The 21,782-nt window shown below is 32.1% G+C and overlaps 1 protein-coding gene across 1 annotated transcript in view; it reads right to left on the bottom strand.

The window, feature by feature from the left end:
• The window catches only part of LOC144451301 (uncharacterized), a 64,328-nt gene that overhangs the window by 37,431 nt on the left and 5,115 nt on the right, over positions 1 to 21,782 (bottom strand). The window contains exons 4-10 of the mRNA XM_078142104.1: positions 20,282 to 20,509; positions 18,696 to 18,728; positions 17,778 to 17,910; positions 15,646 to 15,687; positions 6,155 to 6,258; positions 2,437 to 2,556; positions 1,787 to 1,888 (exon numbers count right to left, since the gene is read on the bottom strand). Of these exons, the coding sequence (XP_077998230.1) occupies positions 1,787 to 1,888; positions 2,437 to 2,556; positions 6,155 to 6,258; positions 15,646 to 15,687; positions 17,778 to 17,910; positions 18,696 to 18,728; positions 20,282 to 20,509 (762 nt within the window). The remainder of the gene's footprint in view (positions 1 to 1,786; positions 1,889 to 2,436; positions 2,557 to 6,154; positions 6,259 to 15,645; positions 15,688 to 17,777; positions 17,911 to 18,695; positions 18,729 to 20,281; positions 20,510 to 21,782) is intronic.

Below are 21,782 nucleotides of genomic sequence, written 5' to 3'. Positions count from 1 at the left end.
AGATACATGTCAGTATACTACATTGTATAATGTGATTGGTAGATATATGTCTGTATACTACATTGTATAATGTGATTGGTAGATACATATCTGTATACTACATTGTATAATGTGATTGGTAGATACATGTCTATATACTACATTGTATAATGTGATTGGTAGATACATGTCAGTATACTACATTGTATAATGTGATTGGTAGATACATGTCTGTATACTACATTGTATAATGTGATTGGTAGATACATGTCTATATACTACATTGTATAATGTGATTGGTAGATACATGTCTGTATACTACATTGTATAATGTGATTGGTAGATATATGTCTATATACTACATTGGATAATGTGATTGGTAGATACATGTCTGTATACTACATTGTATAATGTGATTGGTAGATATATGTCTGTATACTACATTGTATAATGTGATTGGTAGATACATGTCTGTATACTACATTGTATAATGTGATTGGTAGATATATGTCTGTATACTACATTGGATAATGTGATTGGTAGATACATGTCTGTATACTACATTGTATAATGTGATTGGTAGATACATGTCTGTATACTACATTGTATAATGTGATTGGTAGATATATGTCTGTATACTACATTGTATAATGTGATTGGTAGATACATGTCTGTATACTACATTGTATAATGTGATTGGTAGATACATGTCTGTATACTACATTGTATAATGTGATTGGTAGATACATGTCTGTATACTACATTGTATAATGTGATTGGTAGATACATGTCTGTATACTACATTGTATAATGTGATTGGTAGATACATGTCTATATACTACATATAATGTGATTGGTAGATACATGTCTGTATACTACATTGTATAATGTGATCGTAGTCAACAATAAGGATACTTCAGCCAACCATATCAAAATATGTGAAATGATTACAGTATTTGCTCATTATGGACTATTAGGAACTGAAAATCATGAATGTTTGATAGCTTTTAAAGAAAGCTAAATCTATTTCCTAGATTATTAGTCGGAAGACAGCTGCTTCCACTCAAGTCATTAAGTATCATAAAAAAGCAAACTTTCGATTTCTGTATTGATTGCACAATATTTTATCCCCATTTTATTTCCTTTACAACAATTGTGTCTGCCTTGAATGATTTCTTTTACCTCCTGCTATGTTAGCATTCCAAATATTTTGTAGACAAGTAACACTTGAATAAACTCAGATTTCTAATATTTTGTAGACAAGTAACACTTGAATAAACTCAGATTTCTAATATTGTGTAGACAAGTAACACTTGAATAAACTCAGATTTCTAATATTTTGTAGACAAGTAACACTTGAATAAACTCAGATTTCTAATATTGTGTAGACAAGTAACACTTGAATAAACTCAGATTTCTATGGAGACTAGTAACACATGAATAAACTCAGATTTCTAAAATTTTGTAGACAAGTAACAATTGAATAAACTCAGATTTCTAGATGAGTAACACTTGAATAAACTCATATTGTGTAGACAAGTAACACCTGAATAAACTCAGATTTCTATGTAGACTAGTAACACTGAATAAACTCAGATTTCTAATATTTTGTAGAACTTATTAAAAACAATTTTTTTACATAACATTATTGCTTGCGATGTTAAATGACTTTTACATCTCAGGTGAGTATTTTAGTGATGTTTCTCTAATCTTCTTTAACCACATTCCTAGCAGCATTTATTCATTATCGACATAAATCTACATCAATACCATGAAGTACAAGTCAAATAAATCATTTATTTCTTACCAATGATTTCTCTTTTTCTTTTAGTTCACTAAGATCTTTTTGTAGGAATGACAATTTCATTTCCAGTGCTCTTTTCTCATCTGCTAATGTCTGTTTTGAACCCTGTTGAGATAGAAATATGAAAAGAAAAGTTATTAATTTGACAGACAATAAAATACATTCAATTGTTTGGTAAGACCTACTATACTGTTCTCAAGCCAAGTTATTATCTTTGAACAGAAAATATGGATTATATACTTATATATGGTTGTTCTGTTATGACAATCTGTGTCTATGTCATGACGATTTTGTCTGAATTTATCATGACTTGTTTATCAACCTGGAGTGACTTGGGCCCTTGTTTCTAAATGGCTAAAGTCCTTAGCAAAGATTTGAACCAGGATTATGCCTCAGTCAACCCATCTGTATAATTGGGGATCTTGTAGGATAGAGGTTGCAATGTGAATGCATTAATCCTTTAGGCTGGCAGAATTGGCAATGGATCGTATGTTGCCTATTGAGTTGAGAAAGTTATTGTACTGATATAGGTCTGTGCCAAGGGTAATAATTGTACATCATTTTGACCATGACATACACTGTGAAAGGTGCTATTGGGTACTATTATTTTCATATTATCAAGTGAATACATGATTACATACAAAGTCACTCACCTCAGCTTCTGCTAGGATTTTCTTATTTCTTTCAATAACAGCTCTAAGTTTATGTACAGTGGCTTCCTGTGTATTTCTTGCACTCTTCTCTTTATCTAACTGTTCACTTAGTTCTTTTATCTACAGATAAATACAAAAATAAATACAATGTTATGTATTGTATTGTTACACATGCATGCATATTATGTGTGCATAAACAGCAAGATAGATAGGTGTACACACACACACACACACACACACACACATACACACACACACTTGCATATACATATACACATACATACATACATACATACATACATACATACATACATACACATACATACATACATACATACATACATACAATACATACATACATACATACATACATACATACATACCTACCTACATACATACATACATACATACATACATACATACATACATACATACATACATACATACATACATACATACATACATACACACAGACACAGAACCATTTAAAACTGTATGTACATTTTTATAAAAATATATATCACACAAACCAGTGTCCTATGTATTACATACATGTACATGTATCACCCCCCCCCCACACACACACACACACATCAGAAATACAATCATACGTACAACATAAATATAGTAGTCATACACTTACCCCAATATGTGATATGCAAACACACTAATATGCATGCACATGTAAACAGACAGTGTCACATACACACAAATACACACATACAGACCATATGAAGGGTTACCTTTCTCTTGAACACCGACATGTTTGTTGTGTAGAGTTGTTAGCCTGCGAAAGTCATGAGTTGTCTAGGTAACCTAGTAAATGTGAAATAATTCTAACCAAGACCATATCCTACAAACAATCCATTCTCTACCAGGTGATATCAACTATGCCGGAAACATGGCACATTCCATTCAACCATAGGGAGAACTCAGAGGTCATTACCACAATTTGCACACCTCTCACTTTGACATTAAGTCTGTTTAAGTTCAAATAACCCCATTTAATCAGTCCCTATGCCAAATCATGGGTAATTTATTCATAAAATTTGTACAATTTTAGAACAGGTCATATATTGTTCAATATTGGCGCTATCATGTGACATCTAACAGTCTATTGAAGGAATAGCAGTATGCTGTCAATATCTTAATTGAAATGGTAGAGAAAAGACTAGCCTGGGAGTAATATCTCATGAATTATGCATATATCATTAATTATTCATAACCTCTGTGTACATTTCTTGCTGTTATAAAGAGAGTTGACCTGATGAAATCAATATTGTTTTGTGTTATGTTTAACTACAAAAGTGTTCCCTGGAATATTATTGATCCCACACAGTACATGTACATGCCTCTAGTGTTTTTATTACACATGTCAACACTTATTCCTCAATGTGTTTGTTTTCAGTGCATGAAAATTTTTATTAAGAATTACTTCCAAAATATGATATCCGTGTGTTTTTCAGATATAATGTGAAGCGCTTTATAAGGGTCATTCTGATTGGTTAGATAATGTGAAGCACTTTATAAGGGTCATTCTGATTGGTTAGATAATGTGAAGCACTTTATAAGGGTCATTCTGATTGGTTAGAAAAGGAAAGAAACAAGCTCATCTGTTGGCTTAGTCTATCTGCTAGACCTCGGATGTTCTTCCGATAGAATACGACACTTGACCGAACATCGCTATCGAGGATGGAACATCCAAGCCCTCACTGCGAACTTTGTTCGCTTATGGTATCAAAAGAAAGCCTGAACGTCTAGCAGCAAGACTACTGTTGGCTGTACTTTTAATGAGTGGTGAAGTATATGTATGTTACTATGGTAACATTTTAATGTACATAGATGTAACCATACCTCATATCATACTTTTGATAGAGAATTTGGTCAAATTATTAGGAACTCTTAGTCTTTACCTGAAAACCACACATTTCAAACAGTGTTTGTTTTGTTGTGTTTTCTTGCCAAGTTTACAATGTATACTTTTTTGTTTTTGTTTATGTACCTTTATTTACTAGTCGTATCTTCTCTATATTTTTAGTAGTGTATCATATATTTTAATTTTCTGTTAGTGCTGCTCCTAACATGCTTAATAAACCCCAGATATGAAAGGGATGCAATAAATAAATAAATAAATACATACACACTAAGCCATCATCATTTCTATCCTATCATGGCACATCACAAACAAATAATATACTAGATATTATTGCCTTGATATTACATATTATATATTGCATGGATACAATGTAGTATGTCTGAAGGCAAGTATACAATTATCAGGACACATAGTGGAGTGCTGATGTATTGATCCTTGCACTGAAGGCAAATAATCCAATAAGAAGGCTATTTGTATTATTTGTCTCAAATATTATTTTCATATGAGAAATTTCACCTCCCGTAATTTGAAAAAGAATTAATCTTGACTTTGCACCCTGGATGTCCTACTGAATCTGACACTCATTGCTACAAAAACAACAATGACTCTGAGTGATGTTGAACTATTACTGTGTATGTGTTAAATAGGGTTGTTTCACATGTTAAACTATCGATCATCTGTGTTTGTACTGGCATATCACGTAAGAAATATACCTCACTTTTGTTAACAACATGCATCGCACAAAAGGACAAAGTTACATTGATAAACTATTGCGATATATTTGCTATATGCAAATTCAATATTCCGATACCATCTATTCTATTATGACAGAATTTCTACCCACAAGAAGACCTTTTTAAGTAATAAAGTTTGATTTTTAAGAAAATACAACTTTGTTTTTGTATTATCTATCAAAATAGTTCCAGGTTGATTTTAGTCAATGTAGAAAACAGTTCTGGGTTAATATCGGTCAGTACCATGATAATATGGACAGCTACATATGTCATTAAACCAAACACTGTAACGTGAGGTGGTTGAATTTATGACACATATAATAGCAAACTATATTAAAAGTGGAAATAGTACTGTTCACCTCTCTCACAAACATGCATCTTACCCCCCCCCCCCCACTTACTTTTGTTACAGTAAAATTAAACATAGAGGGCGCTATAATATATATCACAAAGTGTAACTGGACTTTTCCTTTAAATCTCTACCACCACCACATCACATATCCACCCTGTACCAAGATACAAAATGTACCCCCACTATTTCACATATCCACTCTGTACCAAGATACCCCCACCATCTCACATATCCACTCTGTACCAAGATACCCCCACCATCTCACATATCCACTCTGTACCAAGATACCCCCACCATCTCACATATCCACTCTGTACCAAGATACCCCCACCATCTCACATATCCACTCTGTACCAAGATACCCCCACTATTTCACACATCCACTCTGTACCAAGATACCCCCACTATTTCACATATCCACTCTGTACCAAGTTACCCCCACCATCTCACATATCCACTCTGTACCAAGATACCCCCACTATTTCACATATCCACTCTGTACTAAGATACCCCCACCATCTCACATATCCACTCTGTACCAAGATACCCCCACTATTTCACATATCCACTCTGTACCAACTTACCCCCACCATCTCACATATCCACTCTGTACCAAGATACCCCCACTATTTCACATATCCACTCTGTACCAAGATACCCCCACCATCTCACATACCCACCCTATACCAATCAATCTAAATTTAGACATCACCACTCCAACCCTAGTAAAGTTTAATCTATTTAATCATATCTTACCCTTTCATTCAATGAATTCTTGTCTTCATCCATTAGTCTTTGTTTTTCTTTTAAATGTTCTACTTCCATCTCTTTAGTATTGGCAGCTTCTAGACGACTTTCCTCTGAAAACAGAACAGCAAACAAGTGTCATTTTTATGTCCAGTCTTACCTAACTACATCATGTCAGGGCAACTATAGTATACAACTTAAATATTAATATATAATATTAATTTCTAAAATTCATAACTAAACTACACACTTTTATGACTAATACAAGTATGCTTTATTCAATATTGTATGTTTAATTTCAGGTAGGGTGTATCTTTTTTTTTTTTTTTTTTTTTTTTTTTTTATTATATCAGGTAGGGTGTATCTTAAGGACCAATGTATGCATGACAAATCTCTCAAAACTGCAATATAAAATCTATCCAACTATCGTCAATATGAAATCTATTCAACTATCGTCAATATAAAAGCTATCCAACTATCGTCAATATAAAAGCTATCCAACTATCGTCAATATGAAATCTATTCAACTATCATCAATATAAATCTATCCAACTATCATCAATATAAAATCTATCCAACTATCATCAATATAAAATCTATCCAACTATCATCAATATAAAATTTATCCAACTATCGTCAATATAAAATTTATCCAACTATCGTCAATATGAAATCTTTCCAACTATCGTCAATATGAAATCTTTCCAACTATCATCAATATAAAATCTATCCAACTATCGTCAATATAAAATCTATCCAACTATCGTCAATATAAAATCTTTCCAACTATCGTCAATATAAAATTTATCCAACTATCGTCAATATAAAATTTATCCAACTATCGTCAATATAAAATCTATCCAACTATCGTCAATATAAAATCTATCCAACTATCGTCAATATAAAATCTATCCAACTATCGTCAATATAAAATCTATCCAACTATCGTCAATATAAAATCTATCCAACTATCGTCAATATGAAATCTATCCAACTATCGTCAATATAAAAGCTATCCAACTATCGTCAATATAAAATCTATCCAACTATCGTCAATATAAAATCTTTCCAACTATCGTCAATATAAAATTTATCCAACTATCGTCAATATAAAATCTATCCAACTATCGTCAATATAAAATCTATCCAACTATCGTCAATATAAAATCTATCCAACTATCGTCAATATAAAATCTATCCAACTATCGTCAATATAAAATCTATCCAACTATCGCCAATATAAAATCTATCCAACTATCGTCAATATAAAATCTATCCAACTATCGTCAATATAAAATCTTTCCAACTATCGTCAATATAAAATTTATCCAACTATCGTCAATATAAAATCTATCCAACTATCGTCAATATAAAATCTATCCAACTATCGTCAATATAAAATCTATCCAACTATCGTCAATATAAAATCTATCCAACTATCGCCAATATAAAATTTATCCAACTATCGTCAATATAAAATTTATCCAACTATCGTCAATATAAAATCTATCCAACTATCGCCAATATAAAATCTATCCAACTATCGTCAATATGAAATCTATCCAACTATCGCCAATATAAAATTTATCCAACTATCGTCAATATAAAATTTATCCAACTATCGTCAATATAAAATCTATCCAACTATCGTCAATATAAAATCTATCCAACTATCGCCAATATAAAAGCTATCCAACTATCGTCAATATAAAATCTATCCAACTATCGTCAATGTAAAATCTATCCAACTATCGTCAATATAAAATCTATCCAACTATCGTCAATATAAAATCTATCCAATATCGTCAATATAAAAGCTATCCAACTATCGTCAATGTAAAATCCATCCAACTATCATCAATATAAAATCTATCCAACTATCGTCAATATAAAATCTATCCAACTATCGTCAATATAAAATTTATCCAACTATCGTCAATATAAAATCTATCCAACTATCGTCAATATAAAATTTATCCAACTATCGTCAATATAAAATCTATCCAACTATCGTCAATATAAAATCTTTCCAACTATCGTCAATATGAAATCTTTCCAACTATCGTCAATATGAAATCTATCCAACTATCGTCAATATAAAATCTTTCCAACTATCGTCAATATAAAATCTATCCAACTATCGTCAATATAAAATCTTTCCAACTATCGTCAATATGAAATCTTTCCAACTATCGTCAATGTAAAATCTATCCAACTATCGTCAATATAAAATCTATCCAACTATCGTCAATATAAAATCTATCCAACTATCGTCAATATAAAATCTATCCAACTATCGTCAATATAAAATCTATCCAACTATCGTCAATGTAAAATTTATCCAACTATCGTCAATATGAAATCTATCCAACTATCGTCAATATAAAATCTATCCAACTATCGTCAATGTAAAATCTATCCAACTATCGTCAATATAAAATCTATCCAACTATCGCCAATATAAAATCTATCCAACTATCGTCAATATAAAATCTATCCAACTATCGTCAATATAAAATCTTTCCAACTATCGTCAATATAAAATCTTTCCAACTATCGTCAATATAAAATCTATCCAACTATCGTCAATATAAAATCTATCCAACTATCGCCAATGTAAAATCTATCCAACTATCGTCAATATAAAATCTATCCAACTATCGCCAATGTAAAATCTATCCAACTATCGTCAATATAAAATCTATCCAACTATCGCCAATGTAAAATCTATCCAACTATCGTCAATATAAAATCTATCCAACTATCGTCAATATAAAATCTATCCAACTATCGTCAATATAAAATCTATCCAACTATCGTCAATATAAAATCTATCCAACTATCGTCAATATAAAATCTTTCCAACTATCGTCAATATAAAATCTATCCAACTATCGTCAATATAAAATCTATCCAACTATCGTCAATATAAAATCTTTCCAACTATCGTCAATATAAAATCTATCCAACTATCGTCAATATAAAAGCTATCCAACTATCGTCAATATAAAATCTATCCAACTATCGTCAATATGAAATCTATCCAACTATCGTCAATATAAAATCTATCCAACTATCGTCAATGTAAAATCTATCCAACTATCGTCAATATAAAATCTTTCCAACTATCGTCAATATAAAATCTTTCCAACTATCGTCAATATAAAATTTATCCAACTATCGTCAATATAAAATCTATCCAACTATCGTCAATATAAAATCTATCCAACTATCGTCAATATAAAATCTTTCCAACTATCGTCAATATAAAATCTTTCCAACTATCGTCAATATAAAATCTATCCAACTATCGTCAATATAAAATCTATCCAACTATCGTCAATATAAAATCTATCCAACTATCGCCAATATAAAATCTTTCCAACTATCGTCAATATAAAATTTATCCAACTATCGTCAATATAAAATCTATCCAACTATCGTCAATATAAAATTTATCCAACTATCGTCAATATAAAATCTTTCCAACTATCGTCAATATAAAATTTATCCAACTATCGTCAATATAAAATCTTTCCAACTATCGTCAATATAAAATTTATCCAACTATCGCCAATATAAAATCTATCCAACTATCGTCAATATAAAATCTTTCCAACTATCGTCAATATAAAATTTATCCAACTATCGCCAATATAAAATCTTTCCAACTATCGTCAATATAAAATTTATCCAACTATCGCCAATATAAAATCTATCCAACTATCGTCAATATAAAATTTATCCAACTATCGTCAATATAAAATTTATCCAACTATCGTCAATATAAAATCTATCCAACTATCGTCAATATAAAATCTTTCCAACTATCGTCAATATGAAATCTTTCCAACTATCGTCAATATAAAATCTATCCAACTATCGCCAATATAAAATCTATCCAACTATCGTCAATATAAAATCTTTCCAACTATCGTCAATATAAAATTTATCCAACTATCGTCAATATAAAATTTATCCAACTATCGTCAATATAAAATCTATCCAACTATCGTCAATATAAAATTTATCCAACTATCGTCAATATAAAATCTATCCAACTATCGTCAATATAAAATCTTTCCAACTATCGTCAATATAAAATCTTTCCAACTATCGTCAATATAAAATTTATCCAACTATCGCCAATATAAAATCTTTCCAACTATCGTCAATATAAAATTTATCCAACTATCGCCAATATAAAATCTATCCAACTATCGTCAATATAAAATCTTTCCAACTATCGTCAATATGAAATCTATCCAACTATCGTCAATATAAAATCTATCCAACTATCGTCAATATAAAATCTATCCAACTATCGTCAATATAAAATCTATCCAACTATCGTCAATATAAAATCTTTCCAACTATCGTCAATATAAAATTTATCCAACTATCGTCAATATAAAATCTATCCAACTATCGTCAATGTAAAATCTATCCAACTATCGTCAATATAAAATCTATCCAACTATCGTCAATATAAAATCTATCCAACTATCGTCAATATAAAATCTATCCAACTATCGTCAATATAAAATCTATCCAACTATCGTCAATGTAAAATCTATCCAACTATCGTCAATATAAAATCTATCCAACTATTGTCAATATAAAATCTATCCAACTATCGTCAATATAAAATCTTTCCAACTATCGTCAATATAAAATTTATCCAACTATCGCCAATATAAAATCTATCCAACTATCGTCAATATAAAATCTTTCCAACTATCGTCAATATGAAATCTATCCAACTATCGTCAATATAAAATCTATCCAACTATCGTCAATATAAAATCTATCCAACTATCGTCAATATAAAATCTATCCAACTATCGTCAATATAAAATCTTTCCAACTATCGTCAATATAAAATTTATCCAACTATCGTCAATATAAAATCTATCCAACTATCGTCAATGTAAAATCTATCCAACTATCGTCAATATAAAATCTATCCAACTATCGTCAATATAAAATCTTTCCAACTATCGTCAATATAAAATCTATCCAACTATCGTCAATATAAAATCTATCCAACTATCGTCAATATAAAATCTATCCAACTATCGTCAATATAAAATTTATCCAACTATCGTCAATATAAAATCTATCCAACTATCGTCAATATAAAATTTATCCAACTATCGTCAATATAAAATCTATCCAACTATCGTCAATATAAAATCTTTCCAACTATCGTCAATATGAAATCTTTCCAACTATCATCAATATAAAATCTATCCAACTATCGTCAATATAAAATCTATCCAACTATCGTCAATATAAAATCTTTCCAACTATCGTCAATATAAAATTTATCCAACTATCGTCAATATAAAATCTATCCAACTATCGTCAATATAAAATCTATCCAACTATCGTCAATATAAAATCTTTCCAACTATCGTCAATATAAAATTTATCCAACTATCGTCAATATAAAATCTATCCAACTATCGTCAATATAAAATCTATCCAACTATCGTCAATATGAAATCTATCCAACTATCGTCAATATAAAATCTTTCCAACTATCGTCAATATAAAATCTATCCAACTATCGTCAATATAAAATCTATCCAACTATCGTCAATATAAAATCTATCCAACTATCGTCAATATAAAATCTTTCCAACTATCATCAATATAAAATCTATCCAACTATCGTCAATATAAAATCTATCCAACTATCGTCAATATAAAATCTTTCCAACTATCGTCAATATAAAATCTATCCAACTATCGTCAATATAAAATCTATCCAACTATCGTCAATATAAAATCTTTCCAACTATCATCAATATAAAATCTATCCAACTATCGTCAATATAAAATCTATCCAACTATCGTCAATATAAAATCTATCCAACTATCGTCAATATAAAATCTTTCCAACTATCGTCAATATAAAATTTATCCAACTATCGTCAATATGAAATCTATCCAACTATCGTCAATATAAAATTTATCCAACTATCGTCAATATAAAATCTATCCAACTATCATCAATATAAAATCTTTCCAACTATCGTCAATATAAAATCTATCCAACTATCGTCAATATAAAATCTTTCCAACTATCGTCAATATAAAATTTATCCAACTATCGTCAATATAAAATCTATCCAACTATCGTCAATATAAAATTTATCCAACTATCGTCAATATAAAATCTTTCCAACTATCATCAATATAAAATCTTTCCAACTATCGTCAATATAAAATCTATCCAACTATCGTCAATATGAAATCTTTCCAACTATCGTCAATATAAAATCTATCCAACTATCGTCAATATGAAATCTATCCAACTATCGTCAATGTAAAATCTATCCAACTATCGTCAATATAAAATCTTTCCAACTATCGTCAATATAAAATCTATCCAACTATCGTCAATGTAAAATCTATCCAACTATCGTCAATATAAAATCTATCCAACTATCGTCAATATAAAATCTTTCCAACTATCGTCAATGTAAAATCTTTCCAACTATCGTCAATATAAAATCTATCCAACTATCGTCAATATGAAATCTATCCAACTATCGTCAATATAAAATCTATCCAACTATCGTCAATATAAAATCTTTCCAACTATCGTCAATATAAAATTTATCCAACTATCGTCAATATAAAATCTATCCAACTATCGTCAATATGAAATCTATCCAACTATCGTCAATATAAAATCTATCCAACTATCGTCAATATGAAATCTATCCAACTATCGTCAATATAAAATTTATCCAACTATCGTCAATATAAAATCTATCCAACTATCGTCAATATAAAATCTATCCAACTATCGCCAATATAAAATCTATCCAACTATCGTCAATATAAAATCTATCCAACTATCGTCAATATAAAATCTATCCAACTATCGCCAATATAAAATTTATCCAACTATCGTCAATATAAAATCTTTCCAACTATCGTCAATATAAAATCTATCCAACTATCGTCAATATAAAATCTTTCCAACTATCGTCAATATAAAATCTATCCAACTATCGTCAATATAAAATTTATCCAACTATCGCCAATATAAAATTTATCCAACTATCGCCAATATAAAATTTATCCAACTATCGTCAATATAAAATCTATCCAACTATCGTCAATATAAAATTTATCCAACTATCGTCAATATAAAATCTATCCAACTATCGTCAATATAAAATCTTTCCAACTATCGTCAATATGAAATCTTTCCAACTATCGTCAATGTAAAATCTATCCAACTATCGTCAATATGAAATCTATCCAACTATCGTCAATATAAAATCTATCCAACTATCGTCAATGTAAAATCTATCCAACTATCGTCAATATGAAATCTTTCCAACTATCGTCAATATAAAATCTATCCAACTATCGTCAATGTAAAATCTATCCAACTATCGTCAATATAAAATCTATCCAACTATCGCCAATGTAAAATCTATCCAACTATCGTCAATATAAAATCTATCCAACTATCGTCAATATAAAAGCTATCCAACTATCGCCAATGTAAAATCTATCCAACTATCGTCAATATAAAATCTATCCAACTATCGTCAATGTAAAATCTATCCAACTATCGTCAATATAAAATCTATCCAACTATCGTCAATATGAAATCTTTCCAACTATCGTCAATATAAAATCTATCCAACTATCGTCAATGTAAAATCTATCCAACTATCGTCAATATAAAATCTATCCAACTATCGTCAATGTAAAATCTATCCAACTATCGTCAATGTAAAATCTATCCAACTATCGTCAATGTAAAATCTATCCAACTATCGTCAATGTAAAATCTATCCAACTATCGTCAATGTAAAATCTATCCAACTATCATCAATATAAAATCTTGCCTGTGGTCCTCTAATATATAGGAACACCATCCTGTTTTCAAGGAAACATCAATTTTTCATTTTTTCATAATATTTGGTTGTCATTTTGGATCTGTAAGTTACTTAATAAAATGTTGATGTCTACCTCAAAATTTTGCAAGGTGTCCCCGCATTTTTTCCATGATTTTAACTGAAAATAGGAAACTTTCTTGAAGAAAGTAACAACTTCCAAGACACACACTACATACTAAATTAAGATATGTTTCTGTTTGAAATTGGTGGCCAAGGCGTTGCCACAATAATGTGCTTATCTTGTGACACTAATACAGATATATCCATTCCATATATCCATTCCAATACCACATACTTGCATATAGTGCTAATTATCAGATATTACCAGCATAGTATTGTACAGTTTAAAGTTTCAATGTGCAAACTAAAGCGGCAGGTGAGAGATGCAAGGTCAATTTTATTTTCAATACTGACCCCTTTTCACCTCAAAAAGTATTTTTGCCTCAAAATGCAAGTGCACTTTGTACCAAGAAAGGCAACATGGGCTAAAGTTGAGAGATAAAGAAGTCTTTATGAGGAGTACACACAAAGTACACAGCAAACGCCAGCAGCTAGAACTAAATGTACATGAAGACAAGAATAGCCAGTTTAAAGTATAGTTCATCTACATCACAAATCTCTTATTTTGCTTTGCTAGTCCTACTATCAGTGTCATCCCATTATTAAAGTTTGAAAATATCCTCAAAGTCATTGGTCACAATGTGGAACAACAACACTACTTCAGACTATTTGAATATTCAAATGAAGTCATTATGTAAATGTACAATCAAAATGATTGGTCGCAATGTGGAACAACAACACCACATCAGACTATTTGAATATTCAAATGAAGTCATTATGTAAATGAACACTCAATGTGATTGGTTGCAAAGCCGCGAGCAACAAAACTATGTCAGACTATTTGCATATTCAAATGAAGTCATATGTAAATGAGAGCTTCTTAATTAAAGTAAAACCAACATAATTTATATATATGCTAATATTATGTAAATGTCTACAAACAGGTATTCTAACAAGTTAGGTAAATTTTGACATGTGGAGTCATGATAGGCAAATGGTTAGTGTCTGGCTTGGAATCTGGAAGCACTGCCATTTGTTTCTGGATGACGAAGTCCTTGGGCAAGATTTGAACCATGATTGTGCCTTAGTCAACCCAGTTGTATAATTGAGGACCTGGTAGGATAGAGGTTGCAATGTGAATACTTTAATCCTATGTGCTTATAAATGCTGCAATGGATTGTATGCTCCCCAGGGAGTTGAGGAAGTATAAAGGGCTGTTGTGCTGCCATTGATCTGTGCTCGGGGTAATATTTGTGAGTGCCTTGAGCTCTCAGGAGGAAAGGTACATTATAAATTCACATTATTATTATTATTATTTATCGGGTTGACACCGATAGTAGGATAAGTAGATAGCAAAGAGCAAAGCAACATTCTAGATCTATGAAGAAGACAGACTTAGTTGAGTATTGCATAATATACAATGTCTTTCTATCAGCTATTTCACACTATATGCGACTGCCTCTCAGCTGCTGCTACTGCTAGTAAACCTACTGGGTTAAATCTACTTACGTGGACGGTCAGACCATCGAACTGAATGTAGTGGACGAACATCTGAACAAAAACAATATGTTAAAAACTTTCTTTGAATCTAACTGAGACAAATATTCTATATTACCTATATCAGCTGAATCAGATGTATTTCAAATAATTATAATGTACTTTCACAATGTGTTCTATTATAGTATTTGTACATAGACAACTAAACCAAGCTACAGAGGTATAATATACATTATAATATACCTAGTGATAATGCTGTGCCATGATTCGCTAGAATCAGTCATGTGATAGGAAAATAGAATGACTATTTCCCTAGGGAAATAGTTCCATCAACTATTACATGACCACCGCGAGTTCACAGCAGGTCAAAATGGTAGCTTCGCGAATTTGAACGATGTCGTCTGCCAACCTCAAGAGAAGAGGGCAACATTTCCATGAGGTATATTATAAAACACATATTGCCTGGCCTATATTCGGGCTATAGCACCCGTTTATTACTCCCTCATGACTGTGAGTTACCAGAATTACATGCTATTTCCCTCGGCCTTCAGCCTCGGGAAATAGCATGTGATTCTGGTAACTCACAGTCCCGCGATGTAATAAACGGGTGCTATAGCCCAAATATACGGTAGGCCAGGCAATATGTGTTCAATATATTCCTGTTGACACTAAAGACAGTACGGTAAAGCTCAGAAACCTATTTTCCTGATTTACGACTTTGGTGTAAGTCTGATATTAACACCATACCTGGAGTTGCATAGTTTCAATAACTGTGCAGACATTAGGTTCTAATATTGCTAATTAACACATACTGGTGACTCAGGTGTGAAGTTAGTGTTAGTATCCAGCTAGTCTGGTGTTAATGTAGAGCTGGTACAGGTATGAACCCTTCCAGTTGCTAACACATACTGGTGAAGTGTTAGTACCAGCCTATAGCACTAAGCTAGTCTGGTGTTAACATGAAAACTGGTGTAGGCATAATTAATCCTTCCAGTTGCTAATACATACTGGTGAGGTGTTAGCACCAGCCTAGCGTTAGTACCCAGCTAGTCTGGTGTTAATGTAGAGCTGGTACAGGTACATGTATTAACCCTTCCAGTTGCTAACACATACTGGTGAGCTGTTAGTGTAAGCACACTGTTAGCAACGAGTTAGCCAGGAGTTACCATAGTAACTTAGGGCTGGTGTAGGCATTAACCATTCCAGTTGCTGACACAAATTACTGGTGAGGTGTTAGTACCAGCCTATAGCACTGAGTTAGCCTGATGTTAACACATAGGACTGGTGTAGGTATTAACCCTTCCAGTTGCTAACATATACATTGTACATGTACTGGTGAGGTGTTAATGCCAGCAGTGTAGCACTCAGCTAGCCTGATGTTAACATAGGAGATTAGGACTGTTGCTAACACATACTGGTGAGCTGTTAGTGCCAACCTAGTGTTAGTACCCAGCTAGCCTGGTGTTAATGTAGGGCTGGTGCAGGTATTAACCCATCCAGTTGCTAACACATACTGGTGAGGTGTTAGTGTCAGCCTAGTGTTAGCACTGAGCTAGCCTGATGTTAACATAGGACTGGTGTAGGTATTAACCCTTCCACTTGTTAACACATACTGGTGAGGTGTTAGTGTCAGCCTAGTGTTAACATAGGACTGGTGTAGGTACATGTATTAACCCTTCTACATGTAACACATGCTGGTACAGTGCTACTGTCTACCACAGTACTGACTATGTATTTGCACAGAGCTAAATGTAGTCAATATTAATGGTCAGAGTGGCCAGCATGGAATCTGTAGATTGCAGGCTTGTGCCTTGCCACTGCCATTTGCTTCTGAGACTGAATGGCTAAAGTCCTTGGGCAAGATTTGAACCACAATAGTGCCTCAGTCCTCACAGCTGTATAATTGGGGACCTGGTAGGATAGAGGTGGCAATGTGAATGCTTTAATCCTATGCACTTATATAGGCTGCAATGTATTGTACGATATGCTTCCCAGGGAATTGAGGAAGTATAAAGGGCTGTTGTGCCACTATAGATCCATACCAGGGGTAATAATTGTGAGTGCCTTGAGCTCTCAGGAGAAAAGGCCCATTATTATAATTATTATATTATCATATAAATCTAGGGATATATTTTAAACCTCACCTTGAACTCTGATTTGTTCTGTTTCAACTCGTCGTGCTTTCTTCTCTTTGTCCAATGTAGAATTTATCTTTTGTACTTCATTCTGTAATTCCATGATCAGCATATCTTTTTGTCTCATTTTATCTTGGTGTTCCTGTTTAGAAAAAAATTGAATGGTTTAACTTTTTTCTTGATTGTCATATTCCTTAAACACAAGACAGTGAACCCCATTAAATTTCTTTATTATTTCACAAGCACTGTCTGTCCATCTGTCTGTCTGTGTCTGTCCATCTGTCTGTCTGTCTCTCTCTCCCCCTCTCTGTGTTTGTCTCTCTCTCTCCCCCCCTCTCTGTCTGTCTGTCTCTGTCTGTCTGTCTGTCTGTCTCTGTCTGTCTGTCTGTCTGTCTGTCTGTCTGTCTGTCTGTCTGTCTGTCTGTCTGTCTGTCTGTCTGTCTGTCTGTCTGTCTGTCTGTCTGTCTGTCTCTCTCTCTCTCTCTCTCTCTCTCTCTCTCACATTAAAGAATTTGTCAGACTACATGTTCATAAGATTAAACTATACACAAGATGTTACTGGAAGATTTATCATTGTGGGTTCTCTGTTCATAAAATACAAGTACATGTATGTTGTACAAGTAATTAGACTAATAGACTGGCAACAGGGTATTGCAATGTACCTTACATCACTATTTCAACATGCAATGTGTATAGTACAGAAAAGAAATTAGCATTCAGATGGTTAAGTTGACTGATATAATAAACAACAAGACCATAGTTACAGATACAGACAAATATCAAGGCACGTTTTTTTTCAGAAGTTGAAAGTACATGTACGTTTACTTTACAAAAGAAAAATAGGCTATTACCAAGTTACAGTATTTAGTAAGAATGGTAGTTAATAGTGTTTGTGATGTTAGTAAATCTTTGAATAGAATTACTTACTTTATTTAAATTGTTTAGTTCATCCTCATGAAGCTTAAGAGTAATACAGTGTACAAAGACAATAGTAAGAATGATAGATACATGTATATGATAGAAATACCAGTCTTAACAATGAAAGCAGGTTGAACTCTGTGATGGTTAAAACAGTGTACAAAGACAATAGTAAGAATGATAGATACATGTATATGATAGAAATACCAGTCTTAACAATGAAAGCAGGTTGAACTCTGTGATGGTTAAAACAGTGTACAAAGACAATCGTAAGAATGATAGATACATGTATATGATAGAAATACCAGTCTTAACAATGAAAGCAGGTTGAACTCTGTGATGGTTAAAACAGTGTACAAAGACAATAGTAAGAATGATAGATACATGTATATGATAGAAATACCAGTCTTAACAATGAAAGCAGGTTGAACTCTGTTATGGTTAATACAGTGTACAAAGACAATAGTAAGAATGATAGATACATGTATATGATAGAAATACCAGTCTTAACAATGAAAGCAGGTTGAACTCTGTTATGGTTAATACAGTGTACAAAGACAATAGTAAGAATGATAGATACATGTATATGATAGAAATACCAGTCTTAACAATGAAAGCAGGTTGAACTCTGTGATGGTTAAAACAGTGTACAAAGACAATAGTAAGAATGATAGATACATGTATATGATAGAAATACCAGTCTTAACAATGAAAGCAGGTTGAACTCTGTGATGGTTAAAACAGTGTACAAAGACAATCGTAAGAATGATAGATACATGTATATGATAGAAATACCAGTCTTAACAATGAAAGCAGGTTGAACTCTGTGATGGTTAAAACAGTGTACAAAGACAATCGTAAGAATGATAGATACATGTATATGATAGAAATACCAGTCTTAACAATGAAAGCAGGTTGAACTCTGTTATGGTTAAAACAGTGTACAAAGACAATAGTAAGAATGATAGATACATGTATATGATAGAAATACCAGTCTTAACAATGAAAGCAGGTTGAACTCTGTGATGGTTAAAACAGTGTACAAAGACAATCGTAAGAATGATAGATACATGTATATGATAGAAATACCAGTCTTAACAATGAAAGCAGGTTGAACTCTGTTATGGTTAAAACAGTGTACAAAGACAATAGTAAGAATGATAGATACATGTATATGATAGAAATACCAGTCTTAACAATGAAAGCAGGTTGAACTCTGTTATGGTTAAAACAGTGTACAAAGACAATAGTAAGAATGATAGATACATGTATATGATAGAAATACCAGTCTTAACAATGAAAGCAGGTTGAACTCTGTTATGGTTAATTCAAGGTAGCATTGTACGGTTAATATTCTCAGTGAGTTGAGAGAGTGTCATTAGAGTGACATCTCTGATATGAAAACAGCTATGTTTCAATCCCAGGTCACCGCATTAAGCTTATCTTTAAAAAAGTTTGCCTTATTTTGTTCTGAACCAAACTCAATCTAAACCAGAGTGTAATTACGTAGCATCACATCATATCACATCATCACATATATGTAACACTTACTCGATGGAGACTGTCTTTTGTCATCACATATATGTAACACTTACTCGATGGAGACTGTCTTTTGTCATCTTGATATTTTTCCTTTCCTCTTCAAATGCTTCCCTTTCTTTTTGCAGGATTTCTTGGATTTTATTCCCATCTATTCCTTGGGAATCTATCTCTTCCGTTCTCCTGCTTTCAGAGTCTAGTTCATCCATTAATCTAGCCCTTTCTACCAGTAAATAGGCTATCTGTTCACTCGTTGTACCATCGGCAACGTCTTCAAGCCCTTCCTGTGACGAGTCAGGAAGATACATACAAAATGTACATACACCAATAAATATATACATACACTTTAAAGCTACGAAACCAGAGTGACTATAGCGTTTCAATTATTGAGAATAACATATTTTTACTTCTCACACATTTTTGTTACAAATTACATCAAACAAAATACAGGCATTGATACATGTATTGCGCAAGCATATAAAATGATACATTTTATCTAAATGTGAACACAAATCAACATCACTGTCGGATGAAACAGGAAGTTTTCAAACACAAAATTTGTTTACAGTGAGATGAAATATAAACATTTTACCAGTATCTGTATTTTGTTTGTGTAATTCGTAATAAATAAATGTTGTGTGAGAGGTAATAAAAACCCATCATGCTGCCTAATTGAAACTCTATAATCTTTCTGGTTTAGTAGTATAATATAATTTAATATTCCAGTAACATATAAACACGGGAATAAATCCTGTATTGTCTGTTTGAATGTGTACAACTTTGCTTGTGGTTGGTATAAGAGATGCTGACATACAGATAATGTTTCGTTTCTAGAAAATATTATACATGTATGTACGTGCAACTGCAACTTAGTGTTCACTGGTTATGTTTGATACAGCCAATTAGAAACTACACATGCTACACTTTAGCATAGTATAGCAAGATTGAATGAGTTTCTTGCTACATTTTGTCTACACATGCTACACTTTAGCATAGTATGGCAAGATTGATTGAGTTTCTTGCTACATTTTGTCTACATATGCTACACTTTAGCATAGTATAGCAAGATTGAATGAGTTTCTTGCTACATTTTGTCTAAATGAAATGAACTAAAGTACCACCATACAGACATCAAATACTGACATTAAAACAACCGGTGACAGTGAGTCTGCATCTAGTGCAGTACACTGAAATAGTTTTATTTCATTCACACTAAATGCAATCAGAAATTGTGGTCTTGTTATCAAGTATATAATGTATAGTTTCTTATTGTTTCCAGCATGGTTGTATCAAACACAACCAGTGAATGTTAATCTGCAACGTACTGTATATATTTTGTATACACGTATACTTCTAGTCTGTAATGTATGCGGTGATGTTGCGCCCTCACAGCTGGTGAGAGTGGAACAACATGACGTATCTTACAGTCTAGTACCGGTATGCGTCGTCCAACATCATTTCTGGCTGCATAAGTTACTGTTGTTGTTGTTGTTATTATTATTATTGTTGCTATTGTTGTTATTATTATTGTTATTATTGTCATTATACACAAAACTG

This window comes from Glandiceps talaboti, chromosome 21, assembly GCF_964340395.1.
Source record: "Glandiceps talaboti chromosome 21, keGlaTala1.1, whole genome shotgun sequence".
Classification (NCBI taxonomy): domain Eukaryota; kingdom Metazoa; phylum Hemichordata; class Enteropneusta; family Spengelidae; genus Glandiceps; species Glandiceps talaboti.
This window is presented reverse-complemented; position numbering and strand designations above follow the sequence as displayed.